The 17,232-nt window shown below is 42.2% G+C and overlaps 1 protein-coding gene across 6 annotated transcripts in view; it reads right to left on the bottom strand.

The window, feature by feature from the left end:
* RIN2 (Ras and Rab interactor 2) overlaps positions 1 to 17,232 on the bottom strand; it is a 229,791-nt gene that overhangs the window by 164,491 nt on the left and 48,068 nt on the right. For 3 of the 6 annotated variants that reach the window (XM_059134158.1, XM_059134159.1, XM_059134160.1), the window contains one exon: positions 5,578 to 5,675. The exons of the other annotated variants lie outside the window; for them this stretch is intronic. In XM_059134158.1, the coding sequence (XP_058990141.1) occupies positions 5,578 to 5,675 (98 nt within the window). The remainder of the gene's footprint in view (positions 1 to 5,577; positions 5,676 to 17,232) is intronic. 6 annotated transcript variants of the gene reach the window in all.

Here is a 17,232-nt window from a genome sequence, read left to right as displayed (position 1 = left end):
GAGCCAACTGAGCCACCCAGGTGCCCCAGGATAAGGCTTTTTCTAACATAGAATGTGGGAATAAAGCAAAATTCTCATTTCGTGGCCTCTTTGCTGCTGGGATGCCGTCATGTGATTTAGGTTCTGCCAAGCAGAAGAGCTCATCCAAAGCTTTGCTGGAAACACAGTGATGCAGGGACAGAGACAGGGTCAGTGGCCACGGCAGAACTGGTGTGGCTCTGAGAGCAGCTGGGGAGGGATCTCCCGATTTGTCAGCTCACTGATGCTTGGCAGCTGACTCTATTGCGTCAGTCTCAGTCACTGGTGAACCTCAGCCCGATGCCCACCTCTTGATTCCCTTTTATGATTCTGAGAACTCTGTTCCTCAAAATCCCTTTTTCACCAGCCAGCCACAGGCGATTCCGTTGTATGCATCAGAATACCCTGACCCATACCTTCCTATCACCCACAACAGTGCACTTGGGACTCTGTAAGCCACAACACATTTTCTCAGATACAGTATTCTGTAGAAGCTTGGTACATGAAGTAGATTATGAATGGAGCTGTCCTTATATAGCTTGATCTTCTTGCTTCTCCCCATCCTAGAATTCTAGGGTTACAGTGAACTTGCCTGGAGAAAGTGCAAATTCCTTAGCAAGGTTATTCCCGAAGATCCTTCATACACCAGACCCACAATATTCTCTTCTGTTTCATGTCTCATGACTGATGTCCTCTGTTCTACAGTTCTAGCTGATGAATCTCCATTTTCTCTATAACTATTCACCTACTCTTCCTCTTCTGAGCATGTGGTCATGACTGCCAGGAAAATACCAATGTACTCCCTAAGACCCAGACCAATTATACCCTCTGTGAACCTCTCACCAATGCTTCTTCTCATCCTGTGGTCATTTCAGTAGTCCTTACCATTCATGGGCCTAATTCTCCAGTGATGACCCCAGGTAACCTGTCATTTTGCTGAGGCACAAATCTGAGTCACTAATATACCAAGTTTGGCGAACTGCCCTGGCTTTTCTCTTCCTTCCAACCACAGAATCCATCAGGAAGCCATTAATCAAAGGGGGCCAGAGAATACATAGCTAGGCCAGTTCGGGTACAACACAGGGTAGAGTCATGGAGAAGCAAAACCGGATCCAGGGGGAGAGGAGGAAATGGCCAGCTCAACAGAACCTCACAGGAGTCAGTGAGACCACAAGGAATGGGACTCATAATCAGAATATGACAAAGGTAGGACATACTTTGTTCATAAGTAATAGATTTTGTTCATTTGTTTTGGAGAGCAGTAAGCTGTCTCTGTAACTTGAGATCGAATCTATGCATCCACAAGTTTTCATGCGCAAAATAAGGAAGATAAATGAAAAACAGTGCTATTGTCATGGCAGGACGCCACAGCCCCTGTCAAATGCAGGAAATGAGTGATTAGTTCCTGCCACAGAAATCAGGAAGAGAGATCGAAGATGGACCTGCTGGGAAATTCAACTGCGCACCCACATTCTCATAGTATCATTGTGATAACTCCAGATGACACACCCCTGACAACGCGCTGGCAGACTCCAGCCTCAGAAGGTTGAGCAAGTGGTGGGAGGGCGTGGTATTCTTGTCTCCTTCCAATCACAAGGAGGAACTGATGGGAGAAGTGGCGGTCATGGGCACCAAGGGACAGAATTCTCACATCATCCTTACACTCAACTCAGCTCAGAATGAGAAACCTAGTCTGGCAGAGAATTTTGTAGTTATGAGCAGAGATTTCAAAAAGCTTAAAGGTGATTTGCAGTTTATAAAAAAAAAAAAGTCTTCCTTCTCATCAAGTAGGGTGGGAAGTTCTTGGCAATGGGGTTCTAACACCACGAATGCAAGTAAGTACATAGGTAGAGAGAGAAGAATCACAACAATGTGTTTGCATAGACAGCTCTGCAAGAAAGGACAAAATATGGATATGGGGTTCCAGGGGCATAGCTGAATCCCACCTCCTGAGGCAGATCTATATGAATAATGTCAGGAAGGAGTGTTTTGCAAATAAAACAAAGCTAAGTAAAACCATAAAGGAAGTTCTAAAAGGTTTGGAACAAGATAAGATTCAATGGCAGCAGAATAAGAGAAGCAAGCTTACTCAATTTCTTGTCCACCTGAGTATTTAATGCTTATAATATGAACAAATAAAGAAAGAGGTAAGTCTGTAAGACTGGAAAGAGGAAGCCAGCATGAATGTTCAGGACTGAATCAAGTATCTGGATATTCCATAGGTGTCTCCATTTCCCAATCTGGTAGGATCACATGCCAGGCATCATAGGAAATTTAAGAAGTGCTGGGTCAAGGCTGGTGGATAATGTTGACCTCCAGTTTCAGTGGACTCTTCCAGCTATGCAGCTGTGGGCCTGTGGGCCACCTTACTCCCGACTATGGTTGGGATCATTGGCAAAATGGTTTGGCAGAAAGAGCTCATCCTCAGGGATCAGCTTGGATGTCCAAAGGCAAGCTGTGTCAGCTTAGCCATACTTGTTATGTTCTTGGCAGGGCTATTAGACTAGGAAATTACGAAGAACCTGTTACCATGGAGCTGAATTTCATGAAAGGAGCCAACAAAAAATGACACATTTTGAGCAAGATGGAAAATTGTGCCTAAGAGGATGACAGTACAATAATTAAATGACCATATATAGGAAGCCCTCCTTGATGGATTCCAACCATCCCAGAGCAGGTCCCTAGTTTCCTCCCATGCCTGTCCTGTTCAGGATGTTCACTAATAAACTGAACAAGGCTAAGGGCTGAGTGAAGGGTAAGCTGACAAATGGGTTACAGGACAGAGAAATGTCAGAACTCCTAAGTCAGTGTTTCCCGAACACCCATTCATGTACTTCCCTCACAGTTCCTGTCACCGTGTACCAGAAGGGCTTAAGGACCTTCTTTAAATGGACTCTTTTTTAACTTAAATTTATATAAAAAGAAGTTATGTATTTGATGTGCTAATTATATTTTACAGTATAAATTAACTTCATAGGAATTAAAAGGTACAACAAAAAAAGTATAGAAAATGTCCATCTGAGTACCACCCAAACATCTGGGCTACCCTTAGTGGCATTTGTGACATGCTTCGGAAAAATGGAACCAGGTACCATGATTGTGATACAAAACACACTTCAAGTACCTGAGATAATAGGCTCACAAAATGAAAGTTGGCTGAAATAAATGTGAAATCCTGTGAGTAAGGGTACAAAACACATGGCTACTGCACATACTTTAAAGAGTAAATAAATAATAATGTTCTGTGGATGTGGCAAAAATTAATGCAGGCAGACATAGAGTTACGATATATCTAGTTACATTCAAGAGTCCTTCGCCATTACAGTGAGTAGCCAGAGCCGTCCAGGGGCCTGCCGGCATTTTTGCATTAGGAATTTTGAATTGTTTCTTATAAAGGGGGCCCCCCAAATAGAATAAACCTTAGACCCCCTAACACCTGTATCCATCCTTGTGAGTTGGATTTTATAAGTTATAGGAGCACCCTAGAACCTCAGGAAGAGAGTTTTTTGTTTTGGGGGGTATTTTTGCTTTGGGGGTTTGTTGTTTTTTTTTCAAGTTCTGGCTGTGAGAGACACAATAGGAGCCAAGAAGAAAAATGGTTTTTAGCAGTTTTTAAAAAATGAACTCAAGACATAAGGTACAAAAGCTCAGGTCCCACCAATCATTTCCCGATAGGAAGGAACACTCACTATGCAGCCATCAAAAGAAATGAAATCTTGCCATTTGCAACGACATGGCTGGAACTAGAGGGTATTATGCTGAGCGAAATAGGTCAATCAGAGAAAGACAACTATCATATGACCTCCCTGATATGTGGAATTTGAGAGGCAACGTGGGGGGTTTTAAAAGTCAATTCATTTAAAAACAAATACATTTAACTCATCCTAAGCAATAAACATGGTGATATCTTGAAGTGTGTTTTGTATCACAATCATGGTACCTGGTTCCATTTGATGTGCTAGGTAATATATTTTAAATAATCTTAAAATGAATCCTCAAGCTCAAAAAAGATTTATTTTTGATGTCTAAAATCATCTCATGTTCAACCAAGAGTAGGCATACAACCCCCTCCTCTTGCAATTTTGATAAGTGGTGGTAAGAAACAGATTTGAAAGCTTCATTTTCTGCCCCAGGACTCTTCCAAGAAGGAAAGTGTCATCTGGAGGGAGGCCTAGTTCAGGCCCCCAACATAGGCCCTTACTGAGGTCCAGCTTTCAAAGCACTTTTATGCAATGAGTAGCTCCCCTGATGCTTACACCAGTTTCTGGGTGGCTGTAGAAGGAACAAAGCAGGTGTTATTACCATTCACTCACTTTTGCTCAGAGGTCAAACAGAGATTAAAGGATGAAACAACTTAACTCAGCCTTCAGATTTTAAAGCATAAATATTTTCACTACCTTCTGCTTCTTTACCATGTTCACTATCAGTTAGCTTTGATTTTAAGGTAAGAAATCCCCTGGCGGGACACCTGGGTGGCTCAGCTGGTTAAGTGTCTGCCTTTGTCTCTGGTCATGATCCTGGAGTCCTGGGATCGAGTCCCACAGTGGGCTCCTGGCTCAACAGGGATCCTGCTTCTCCCTCTGCCTGCTACTCCCCTACTTGTGCTCTCTCTCTCTCTGACAAATAAATAAAATCTTAAAAAAAAAAAAAAAGAAAGAAAGAAAAAGAAAAAGAAATCTCCTTGTTATGGCTCTGTAACTACTAAAACAGGAAAGGGTCCATCTCAGGGAGAAATTGAATAGTTGCTTCCCCCTATGCCTTAGTTTCCTCATCTGTAAAATGGGTATGAAATGCAATAATCTATGGAAAAGTACTTCTTAGCATAACACCTGGGATATAGTAGATCCTTAATATGTGCTAGCTATTCTAATGATTCTTATCAGTCACTACAAATTATTTAAAAGATTTTTTAAAAGTTTGGTTTACTAAGTTGCTAGACTAACATAAGGATTTATGAAAACAGCCACCTTATGAAGAACATTATGAAGAAATAATATATTAAATGCAAAGCAGTTTTCAATTATTAAATTGAATTAATTATTAAATTATTGTCAAAATTATCTAACCATAATAATGTATATATTAGCATGAGCAATAAAGAGTGACCATACATAATTAAAAATTTATTACACTCATCCAAATAGATGTATACAGTGCTTCAGCATTCAGGGCTGATAATTGTGTGTGTGTGTGTATCTCTATCATTAGTGTAAATCAGTGAGCATCTACTGTCCCTGTGAGAATAAGGATCATTAGCTGAGACTTTACTAGTGCTCTAAGTTAATATAACTCTTTCTTTTTTTTTAAGTTTTTATTTAAATTCCAGTTACTTAACATGCAGTGTGATATTAGTTTCGGGTGTACAACACAGTGATTTACCATTTCCGTACAACACCTACTGCTCATCACAGTAAGTTAATATAATTCTAACTCCTAACAGAATATAGGTACTTAGTGAGGATCAGAACAGGAGTAAGGACAGGTCCTGAGCAAGAGAGTCTTAAAGATGAAATCAGGGTATCAGTTTAGAATCTATTCTAGGCTTTTAGAGTTCCTTACCTCATACAAATATGGGCTCTTCCATTTATTCCACTGATCCAGCCCCTGAATATTCTTTCCATTCTTTGGATTCATTACAGGACATTCATCTTTAAGCTCTGAGAAAACACAGGAAGGAAAAAAGAGTGCTGCCACCTCCAGTGATCAAATCCAGGCAGCTCTCACCCTCCTCCTCAGTCTTGGAGAACTGGTCAACCTGTCCAATATCTGTCCTGCAGCATTTCTCATTTACAAAGCTCCCAGTAAGCACAGACCTCTGGGCCACCTAGAAATAAAATATACTTGGGTCTGCCCTAAAGGATGGGGACACAGACTAGCATGGATTTTGTGGGCCTGAAGGTCCCAGAGGCCATGTTCCTGTGTAGTGTGAAGATATCCTTCAAATACATGAGAGAGGAATGAGCAAGCTCTAATGCTGCTTTTCACCTTTCCAGGTCTTGCTTTCCCAAAGTAGGCCTGAGGATGGGTGCATCTGGGCCCACAAGTCATTCAACGATTCTTCTATTTAAGCAGCATGATTGGGCACCTACGATATAGCAGGCAATCAAAGGGAGAAAGCACATGTATTACAATGCTACCTTCTGCACCAAGACACTTACAAGACCATTGCTAAAATTGAGAGTCATGAGCTGTGCAACAGGAACAGACGACAAGAAGTGTAAGTCCCTCTGCAGAAGACCAGAAGAGCTTTACAAGGAAGGCAACGTCTAAGTTGAGCCTGGAAGGGTAAGTAGGCATGGAGGGGGTTCTAGCCAGAGTAAAACACAAGAAATGCCATACAAAGTGAGGGGGGATGTGCTTGGGAGAAACCACAAATCCAGTGTTGCTCATGACTGCCAAGAACCCCCAGTATTCAGCGGAAGGGGACTTGAGGCTGGCCAGAACAGACCATCTTGTAGGCAACACAAACACACTTAGGTTTGACCCTATGGGTCATGACCAGGCATTGCTGAATACTTCTGGATAGGAGACTGAAAATGTGGAGGGTCACTGGGGAGTGAGAAGAGGAGGTAATATATATGTGAGATGAATATAAAGGGTGTGGTATATACTCATGTGAAATCTAGAGGTATAAGGATTTGATACATGGGGGAGGTAGGAAGAGGGAAAAGTGTCTAAGATCGCATTCAGGTTTCAGCTATAGGAAACGAGTGGAGGTGGTCTAATTCACCAAAGCATGGCCTCTAGAAAATGAGCACGTGTCGCGGGAGAAACAAAAGAGCTCAATTTTGGACCAATTTTGAGTTTTTGGAGTGGGTCCCCAAAGCAGAGATGACCGAGAGAGAAAAGTCTGGAGCGCAGACACACAAGCAGGCAGTGGAGACACAAAGCTGTTGGGGGTCTATAGCATGGCCAATGAATGAGGCAGAAACCAGAGGGCTCTTCTAGAGGAGCACTGTCAGTACCATCTGCAGCAACGTTCTGGGACGAGCTCACAACATGTCCAATTCACTCCCTAACCTAAGTTCTATGGAATGTCTAAAATATGAAACAAAGAAAAGGCTGAAGAGAACAAACATTATTTGACTCACATGGAAACAAGCACTTCCTTATTCTAAAGGCCAGAAGTGACAAAAGTGACAAAATCATTAAAACAGAACATGGCAGCAGGAATGGAAACTGAAACTAGAAGGCTTTACGAAAATGGGTTTTTTTCGGAGTTGCCCTGGACTGGCTGGTTGTTGGTAGGGGGACCAGTCAAGGCACCCAGTTTCCCGGGCATCATCCATGGGAATCACCACTTGAGACCATTCACTTTCTTCCTAGTTCTAAGCTCATCGAAGGCACCTTTGGAAAAAGGAGTGTATTTTCCTTGGCCTACAAAGTCCAAAACAGCAGGGAATACTCCAGTTTCCCACCAGGCACTAGCTCCCAGGGTGGTGCAACATCCTGGCACTGTGGTTTACACAGGAAACCAAGCTCTGAATCCAATTAAGAGAAACAACCTAAGGCTCGGGTCTCCCCTTGTGGTTGCCTGAGTTTCTGTGTCTGTAAAGGTTACCGAGCAAGGTTCAGGCTAGCTAGTGAGCAACAAATATGGCATCTGGACCTGCCATAAGTCGCAACATCTCAGAGTGTGTTTGGCACGAGGAGGCAACTGAGGGCTCCCTGAGCGTATGGATGGCTGAAAGCAGACTTCCTCTCTCTCTGACACCACAGACACCAATCATGGATTGTGGTGAAAAATCCCAATGGGGTACCTCAGGACCCTTTTCCATACAGCACCCCAAGCCTTCAGGTAAAGTTGGTCCCATTTTAACTCTGTCAGTAAAGAAAGTGAGGCTCAAAGGCGAAACAACCTACCCAAGGTCTCACTGCCAGCCAGTGTCAAAGCTGGGGTGGAACGTGGCTCTCCAGGACTGTCCTGACAGCGGGCCAACTCTTACATCCTAATACCAAGTTGGAAGGTGACTATGTTCTATATTTCCCCAGAGCTTCCAGACAATCAACAGGACAGGCAAAAAGTGGAATATCCAGATGAGAGCTTCCGTCGTCTCAGTGAGTTAAAACTGGTAATAGTTGGGCACCTGGGTGGCTCAGTGCCTTTGGCTCTACCTTTGGCTCGGGTCATGATCCGGTCCTGGGATCAAGCCCCACATCAGGCTCTCTGCTCTGTAGGGAGTCTGCTTCCTCCTCTCTCTCTGCCTGCCTCTCTGCCTACTTATGATCTCTGTCAAATAAATTTAAAAAATATATTTAAAAAAAAAACCTGATAATACCGTTTTAACAGTGAAGGTTAAAGTATTCTATTTCTCTGTGTCCATCTAATACACGGTCAGGTTTTTTGTTTGTGTGACCCAGTTCTGATTCCACGTCACCCATGCCTAACCCTTATGTGTGTGCCCTGTTTTCTGTTGCATTCCCACTTCTAATTCCCCATGCTAACAGACTGTTAAGAAGCCTAGGGCCTAGCAAGGCAGAAGTAGTTTCCCAATGCCACCCATGGGTCAGCCCAGAAATGGACTTTCTGACACCTTGTTCGGCCTACCTACCTGTTTAACCACGTGTCCCTGCTCTTCAACTGCTCTAGTTCCGTAAACTTGAAGAGGCTTTACTCTGACTAACAAAATTAAAGAGTTCTTCTGACTTCACAGATAACAGTCCTAGTGGTCTTAGGTCAGGTGGTATCAAATGGAGGTAAGATCAAACTGTAACCTATGGGTTGATGCAGTCAAAATCAGTCAGCAATATGAAATGCACATTGAAACCTCAAGACAATAACTGATATGATTGGGGCACCTGGGTGGCTCAGTCGGTTGAGCATCTGCCTTCAGCTCAGGTCATGATCTCAAGGTCCTGGGATTGAGCCCCGCATCGAGCTCCCTGCTTCATGGTGAGCCTGCTTCTCCCTCTCCCTCTGTGATGTCTCTCACTTTCACTCTCTCCAATAAATAAATAAAATCTTTAAAAAAATAATTGATATGATTAAGGTATTACATTAGGAATGTATTCATAAGTCTGGCCTATGAAGAAAAGTTTTTTGGCTTGAAACTTTCTGAAGTTAGACCCAAGTGGGTTTGATAAAAATATGTTTGAGATAAATGAATCTATTGCAACTTTTTCAAAACTACATTCATATATTAAGACTCAGCCCATCCACAAACACTTTACGCATGTGCCACAGGCAAGGCATCGTGACCAATTCGCATACCTGTTTCCTCAGGTCAGAAGTATTGCCTGAAAAGCTTCTTAATCGAATGATATATTTGTCTTTTGTGATATCCAACTTGTCTGTATGTTAAATTGTAAAGATGAATCCAGGAGTACAATAAGCCATACAAACCCCCAAACTGATGCCCAATTACTTCCCCAAAGGAAGATGCTACAGCAACTTTCATCTTCCTCCAAAAGACGCAGCTGTTGGAGCGGATGTTGACCATGGGCACGCAAGGTGCCTTGCTTGGTGGGTGACTGATCAATTTCCCAGAGGACTCTGTGGGGTAGAGAGCTCCAGAGGAAATAGATGGCAATGAATCACAGTGCTCAGGAGTGGAAAATAAAATATGATTCACATTAAGTAAAAGAAAAGGTTGAGGGAGAAAAAAAAACAACTAAAAATTAAAACCACATACACACACACACTCAAACATCAGCAAATACCACACTGAGCATGTCAGCGTAACTTCTGCTTTTTCAAAGCCCAAGAAGGTAAAAGAGGGCAGATTTTCAAAACAAAGCCTAATAAATCTACATTTTATCGAAGTATTTTACTGAAAAAAATGAGTGATTTTTAATGAACTTGGTATTTGTTGTAAGAAAAAATGAACCAATATATTGTTTTTCATTCAATCTCAATTTTTGTTGAATACCATCAAATCTTAAGATGGCAACTTTTTCTTGAAGTACACTTTATCTTTGTAGATAAAATTTATGCCTCATTACTATAAGCATTCTCTGGAGTAACATTATTTAATTTCTCAGTAATGAGTTGCCTAGGAATGCAAAATAAGAGAGTAGAAGTTGGGCTCCCCAAGAAATTAATCAATAAGCAAGTAAAAAATAAACAAAACAAAAAACAAGCCTCTAAGATACTGGGATCAATCACTTTGAAATAATGGAAATTATTGGAAACAATCAGCAGAGTCATAGAGCTTATACTTCAAGTACAAGCCAATGAATAATCCATGTGGGCACCAATTTTGAGTTTCTTTGCCACTGGTTAAGTAGATAAAGATGAATGTGAATTGGTTAGTTACAAGAAAACATGACAAAGTTTACAAAACATAAAATGAAGTTCATATTTGAAGAGGATTTTGTTTATTTTAGCACCAGAGATAGCCAAATGGATTTTGAAATCAGTATGGACCAGAAATCGAATGACTTGACAGTGTGGGGCAGGAAAATTTTGGGTGGGCATCTGGGTGAGGGGGTTGTATGACCACACTATTATTGAGTAAGGGACAGGAGAGGCTAGGTAGGGAAAGAGAGGCGGGGCTATCGGATCAGGCTCACAGAAATCCCAGAAATGCAGAGGTGTATGGAAACCAGAGATAAGGGAACACAGCAGACCACCCTGCCGTAGGTGTCCAGGGTGTGTGTGTGTATCTTTTTGTATGACAGTCACCTATCACCAACAAAAATAACCAGACCCTAAAAAGAAGTAAGCCATTAAAGTTGTTATCACTCATCCTTAATCAATTGTGCTACCAGTAGAGAAGTCAAAAGATTTAAGTTCCCTGGATAGCTTTCTATAAATGACCAACCCTAAAAGCCCTCAGGGGTAGTTGTTTTGGGACCCCTCTCACTCCTAAGAGCTTTTTCTGTATCCTCGCTTAATAAAACTCTATTGCTTTACTCACTTTCTTTGTCCATGAGATTCATTCTTTGACTGCGTGAGAGAAGAGCCTCACTTTCCTGCTTCATTATCTCGAGTGGTTGCTATGATCTAAGTGGTGATGTTATGAAATGAAATGTCACCCCCTGAGAAGTGGCACCAATCAGTGAAAAGGTAGAGTTGGGCATGTGGGGCCCTGATGTTTGGGAAGGGTAGAAGGGAAGAAAGGAGGAGCCAGCAATATGATCACCCTACATCCCATACCCACAGGCATCTGTTCCAGGAAGCTGGGCCTCCAGCAAACAAACAGCCTGGGTAAAGCCTTTGAATGCTTTATCATTGTCTGAATTTTCCAACTTTGGGAGTTTTCTTGGGCCAAGCTAACTGACTGAAATCTCCACTTTATGTTTTATGGTCTGAACTCCTAGATACACGTTTACACTCCCAATTGCCAGTAAAAACAAAACAAAACAATGTCAGAAACAGCAGTTTGAGCTCAGATGTTTTGGTTCCCGCATCTTTCATCAATGCTACCATTTTCTATTTTGACCTACTTGGCAAAATTTACAATTTACCAAGACTTGAAGAGATCGTCCATCATTTCCAATTACCCGTCAGGAAGGCATTTTATAACCATGTCTGGTTTTCTGTAATTTATTTATCTTGTATTTCCAAATATCAAAATTCCTAACATGCAGAAACCACACTCCCAGATAATAAAGACTATGTGTTATTTTCCAGTTGACTTTTTTCAATATTTCCAGTCATAAAACGAGGATACAAGTGACCTGATTAACCATGCGGACATTTAAATCTAATGTTTTTCTGCAAATTTAGAATAACCATTTTATTACAAAAGCAATCCAAGTTTGTTATAGGAAAATTCTAAAATAAATTCTAAAATAAGCAAATAATTTAAATGATCAGCTCTATTAATCCTGTAGAGTACATCCTTCCAGAATTTGTATGAACTCATCTGTCTCTACCTCCTTATTGTATTTCATTTCATTTTGTAATGTTTATTATAACCTAACATAGTGTGTATTTACTTGCTTGATTATGTATTGTCTAATTCTCCCACTAGGGTGGGAATCTCCTGGGGAAGCACTTTGTTGGGCTGGTTCTGGCCTCACAAAGTGTCTGATGCATAGTAGGATCTCCTAAAATTCAATCAATGAATGAAAGAATGAATAGTTGGTACTCACTAAGTATTGGAAAAATCAAAAGCCAGTAAGTACAAGCCAACCTGCTGAAAGTCAAGGATAAGGGAGGTGGGTGAACTAGAACATTTTTCTGTTCCATCTCATTATTCTTTACTCCATCTGCTATTAGGTAACTGGCCCATTAATTTCTGTTTGAACTTAATAAATTTGCGGGCATATCTTTGCTTCACTTTCATTATGGGAGAAATCGTACAAGTTGAAGATTTGGTGGGAAGTGGAAGAGAAACAACTCCACAGACGCACCTGCTGTAATCGGGGTCAGCGTGGAGCAGGTGGGAGGGGCGAGCCGTTGGGGAACACACAAGCGCCTGTGCCCATGCGCGCACCAGCCCTCCTCACCCCTCCGTGGCCAGGTCCCGCACTACACTGGCAGGCAGATACATAGCCAAATGTCTCTTACCCATACTCGGGGCGGGGGAGTGGGGTGGGGAGGAAGGCTGAGGAGCTGGGTAATTTCCTCAGGGACTGAAGAAAGAAAAGTAATAATAAGCCTTTTCATGTTTTTCCTTGCTCTAACATCTGGGCATTTTTAAATCATCAATTTCCCATTTACAGAAAAAAAAAAAAAAGTTGTCAAGGAAGTATGTCTTGATTTAAGAAAGATCCATCATGTCTTTACCAGACAATGAATTGTTCTGGAAGATTGAAAATCTGATCTCTCCCTTCCCTTTAAGTTTTTTACTGAGGATAAAACACCACGAAATAACTGCAGAGGGTACCATTCAGATGGGGCATGGGGGGGCACTGATGGGGTCTAGGTGTTTTTCTTCATCTAACTTTTTATTTGGAAATAATGTTGATCTTACAGAAAAAATTACAATAGTCCAAACCCTTTTTAATCAATAACAAAAATAGAGAGAGAGAGACAAAAGATTTGAACAGGGGTGCCTGGGTGACTCAGTGGGTTAAAGCCTCTGCCTTCAGCTGGCATCCTGATCCCAGGGTCCTGGGATTGAGCCTTGAACCCAGGCTTTCAGCAGGGAGCCTGCTTCCCCCTCCCTCTCTCTGTCTGCCTCTCTGCCTACTGTGATCTCTGTCTGTCACATAAATAAATCAAATCTTTAAATAAAAAGAAAAGAAAAGATTTGAACAGAGGTATCCCCCAAACAAGATTTGTGAATGGCAAAAAAGCACATGAAAAGACGCTGGACATCACTAGTCATTAGGAAACCCTAAACCGAAAATCAGATGCCACTAGGCTTGTATCAGAATGACTAACTTCAGAAAGACTCACAATACTAGTTGTTGGTGAGGATATGAAGAAACTGGACCCTTCATACAGTGTTGGGGGAATGCAATAAAATGGTACAGTCTCTTTGAAAACAGTGTAGTGTCCCTTAAAAAACTAAGCATAGACTTACCATATGTCCCAGAAATTTCACTGGTTAAGTACCTACCCAGGAGAAATTAAAATATATATCCACATAAGACTACGTCTGGATGTTTCTAAGCAGCATTATTAGGAACAATAAAACTGAAACAAACCAAATTTCTATCAACTATAGGACAGATAAACGAAAAGTGATATATCTGTATAATGAAATACTATTGCACAGCAAAAAGGGATCTACTGACATAAGCTATGATGTGAATAATTTTAATAACATTATGCTGAGTGAAAGTCAGACATAAAAGTCTACCTATTGTATGATTCCACTTACATAAAATTTCTAAAAAAACTATTTCTAGAAAACTATATATTTACCCAAATACTCATACTTGTATCCTTAAAAATGGGTGAATTTTAGGACATGTAAGTTATAAACCAATAAAAGTGCCTGCCTGAAAAAAAAAAAAAAAACCAGCATACTCTACATATTGTTCTGCATTATGCTTTTTTCCTGCTCAAAACTATAATTTGAATAGAGTTCAATATCAGCTCATTAGCTCTCTCTTTTTTGTTCATGGTCATATAATGTTTCATTGTATGTCTGTGCCAAAATGTAAATAAATTAAATAGCCAAGCAAAGGAATACTCGCCTTTCCCCATTCAGTCCAAAAGGCCTTCAAGGTATTTAGCTTCTGCTGTGCTCTTTCAAAAAAAAAAAATTATTATTATTATTATTATTTTTGGTAGCTCTTTCAAAAGCTACAAATTCCCTCATTCCATTCTTGAAAATCTCTGGCATGCCCCTTAACAGATGCTATTGGGGCCTCACTCATGTCCCCTTTGCACTTATCACCCTCTTAACAAGTCTAGAGTTTCCATGGCAAGTACCAGCGGCACTCTTTCGGAAGACTCTGACAGCAACACACTTGACTCACCCACAGGTAGACCAGAAGACCAGGGAGTTACTGCGCCCTGAAATGGTCCTCACCGATGATGGATGGAAATCAGTGGATAAAATACCCCAGCGACCTCACTCCTTGGTGAAGCAATTCTGAGATGAGGTTGATCATCTCCCAGAGCTCACCTGCAGGACAGAGACCCCCTTGCCCATACTGGCAATCTGCCCAGTAAAATGACTGCTTTCTCCTCCTTGTTTCATTTACCCACTCCCCCCACTGTCCTTCCCACCAAGAAGTGACACTTAGTTACTGGCTCACACATCTCGCTCTGTCTCCTCCACCCTGGTGCATTTATAAAGACAGAAGCGAACCACTAAGCTCACAGGCATTTGGATTTAGGATTAAGAGGGCATATGATTTCAACAATGTGTTAATTAGAATGCTCTAAAGGGACAAAGTGAGGTGCTACGGTTAAGACGTTAGCATCATCAAGATCTGTGTTCACTTGCTTGCTCGGCCAGTATATGGACACATAAATAACTTATGAGTGTTTGCAAAGACGTTTAATCGTTCAAGGTTTAGGTTTTTTCCGCAGACCTTCTTTACGGGGCCAAGAACACAACAGTCGAGCCACCCTGAGCATATGCTTTATGACTTATAACTCACAAAAAGCATTTCAACGGCAAGTCTTTTCCATGCTAACTTGGAAAAAGTCCTGTAAATTTATGGCTGCAAATTCCAACCAACATAAAAGCTCTCCCTCTTCTCCTTCCAGCCAAATTGTCGTCCCGCCAGCTGAGAGCGCCAAGGTACTGAGAAGAGCAGAGAAATGAGATTTTTACAGGATTCCAGCCTTCTCCTAAAATGTAGGAAAATACACACATCCCTATAACTGACAATTTATTCATTCCACTTGCTGCTCTTCTTTTACTCGGAGCTTGAGCAACTGTAGGGGCAGATGCCAAGTCTCACCATCTGAGGCAGCTACCTAGGTGGTGTCCAGTTGTAACTGGAACAGAAGAGCTCAACACCTCCAGACACTTTGTGAGTCCATAATGAGCTGTCCTGGTATGAGATAAGGCAACAATCCCCAGTTGAGGACTGAGACAGGTTCCTCTGCAACCTGAGGGTATGCGGCTTTCAATAACCATCTCTCATTTAATACTAAATTAGAATGTCATTAAAGATTTGGGATTTTGCCCAAGGTGATAACGAAGACTGGCACTGGTAAAACTTTTAAATTTCACATTGTATTTGCATAGGTTAGCCCAGGCAAAGGAAGCACAGTAGAGTGCCTTATTGATTCTAAGCCAAGCCGAACGTACCTCTCTGCATGTTAACTTGGGTTTGGCCACAAGACTTCCTTTAGACAATAAGATAATACAGAAATCTCCGTGAAGAGGCCTTTTGGGTTTCCACTTGTACCCCTGTACCTCTGTCATGGCCATGAGAAGAGCCTGCTTTGGGTAGCAACTGCCCACCAGCCTCACTCAGAACGCGCTCAGGTGAACTGGTCGGAGCCTGTATCTCAGCCAAGAGAAGCCAAGCCTAGCTGGACCTATGCCAGAGGCAGAGCCACCCAGGTGAACTCAACCCAGATCAGTCAAACCCCAGTCAACCTGTAGTTGCATGAGCTAATAAGTAAATGCTCATTGTAAATTTTCCACTGAGTATGGTCGTAGTATGCTGCATGGTGACAGCCCAGCCAGAGAACAAAGGGGAAGTACAGGAAGCCAAGGGGAACGATGCACAATAGCTTTTCCTTGTTTCCTTTCCTGGGACAAACGGGTGGCAACATACAGGATACAATGATGAAGTCCGCAATCGCTTTGAAAAGATCCCTGTGATTTCTCCAAGAATATCCCAGCTTCCGTGTCCCTCGGTGGGACAATTCCAAGATGTGTCCTACAGATCCCCCAGTGGGATTGAGCCCCAGGTACCCACTGTCACCTGCTCACAGTCACATCCTGATGGCCTCCTGCCCTCCCAACCTCACCGTCTCCTTCACGGAGTGTCCAGTTGTGTCATTGCACACAAATTCTTGATGCAAGCTAGGATATGGCCCATCTTTACAAATAAAAGCTAACATTCATCAAGCACTCGATTGTGCCAGACACCATGACACACAATGACTTCACCACTCTCCATTTTCTCATCTGTAAAATGGGGACAAAGACACTACCTCTCAGGGCCACGTGAGGAAAGAATGGGTAATGGACCTAGAATAGGCCTTGACATTGCGAACCATAAAGCAATGTTACTATTTCCAACAAGACTCACTTGTCCTTATTGCTATCGGGCTTCTAAGCTGCCTCTGCAGGTAGGAAAGAACCAGTAAAATTGAGGAAACTACAGAGGGGAAAAGAACAATGACGAGAAAACAGAGAAATTCTTCATGAAACCCCTTTAAAATTCTCAGCCAGTGGATGGCAGCACTAGCCTTTAACTAAACAGGCAGTGGCAACAGGAAAAACAAGCATTCTCCACCGTATTTCATAGGTGAGATCCAGCCACATCGAAAGAGAAGAAGCTGGAGAACCAGAGAACATCCGAGAGGAATCCCGTGAAAGACATCAGTCAGGCTGTGCTCCCCTGTGTGCACTGAGGCTTGGGAGGTATTTCTAGTGGAGCTGTTTCAGACGGGCCCAATAGTGGGCTGAGGATCTTGGTCTGGTGAGGCCTATGCTTCCACTACACTCTACCAGAGCACCCTCTGGGTACCGAGAAATACAACATTCAAACCCGGCGGCTGGGGCCTCAGGACTCAGCCAGGAAGAGGAGATGGATCACTCAGTTGGGACTGAAAATGACCCATCCCTGCTTACCCCGGGGAAGCAGGGGGTCTTCCCAAAGGTAGCTGCTTACTTGCTGCTTGCCAGATTCTCCACGGGTCAAGTCATCCCACCAGCCCTACCCTTCCACTGCATG

Source organism: Mustela lutreola, chromosome 9 (assembly GCF_030435805.1).
Source record: "Mustela lutreola isolate mMusLut2 chromosome 9, mMusLut2.pri, whole genome shotgun sequence".
Lineage (NCBI taxonomy): Eukaryota > Metazoa > Chordata > Mammalia > Carnivora > Mustelidae > Mustela > Mustela lutreola.
This window is presented reverse-complemented; position numbering and strand designations above follow the sequence as displayed.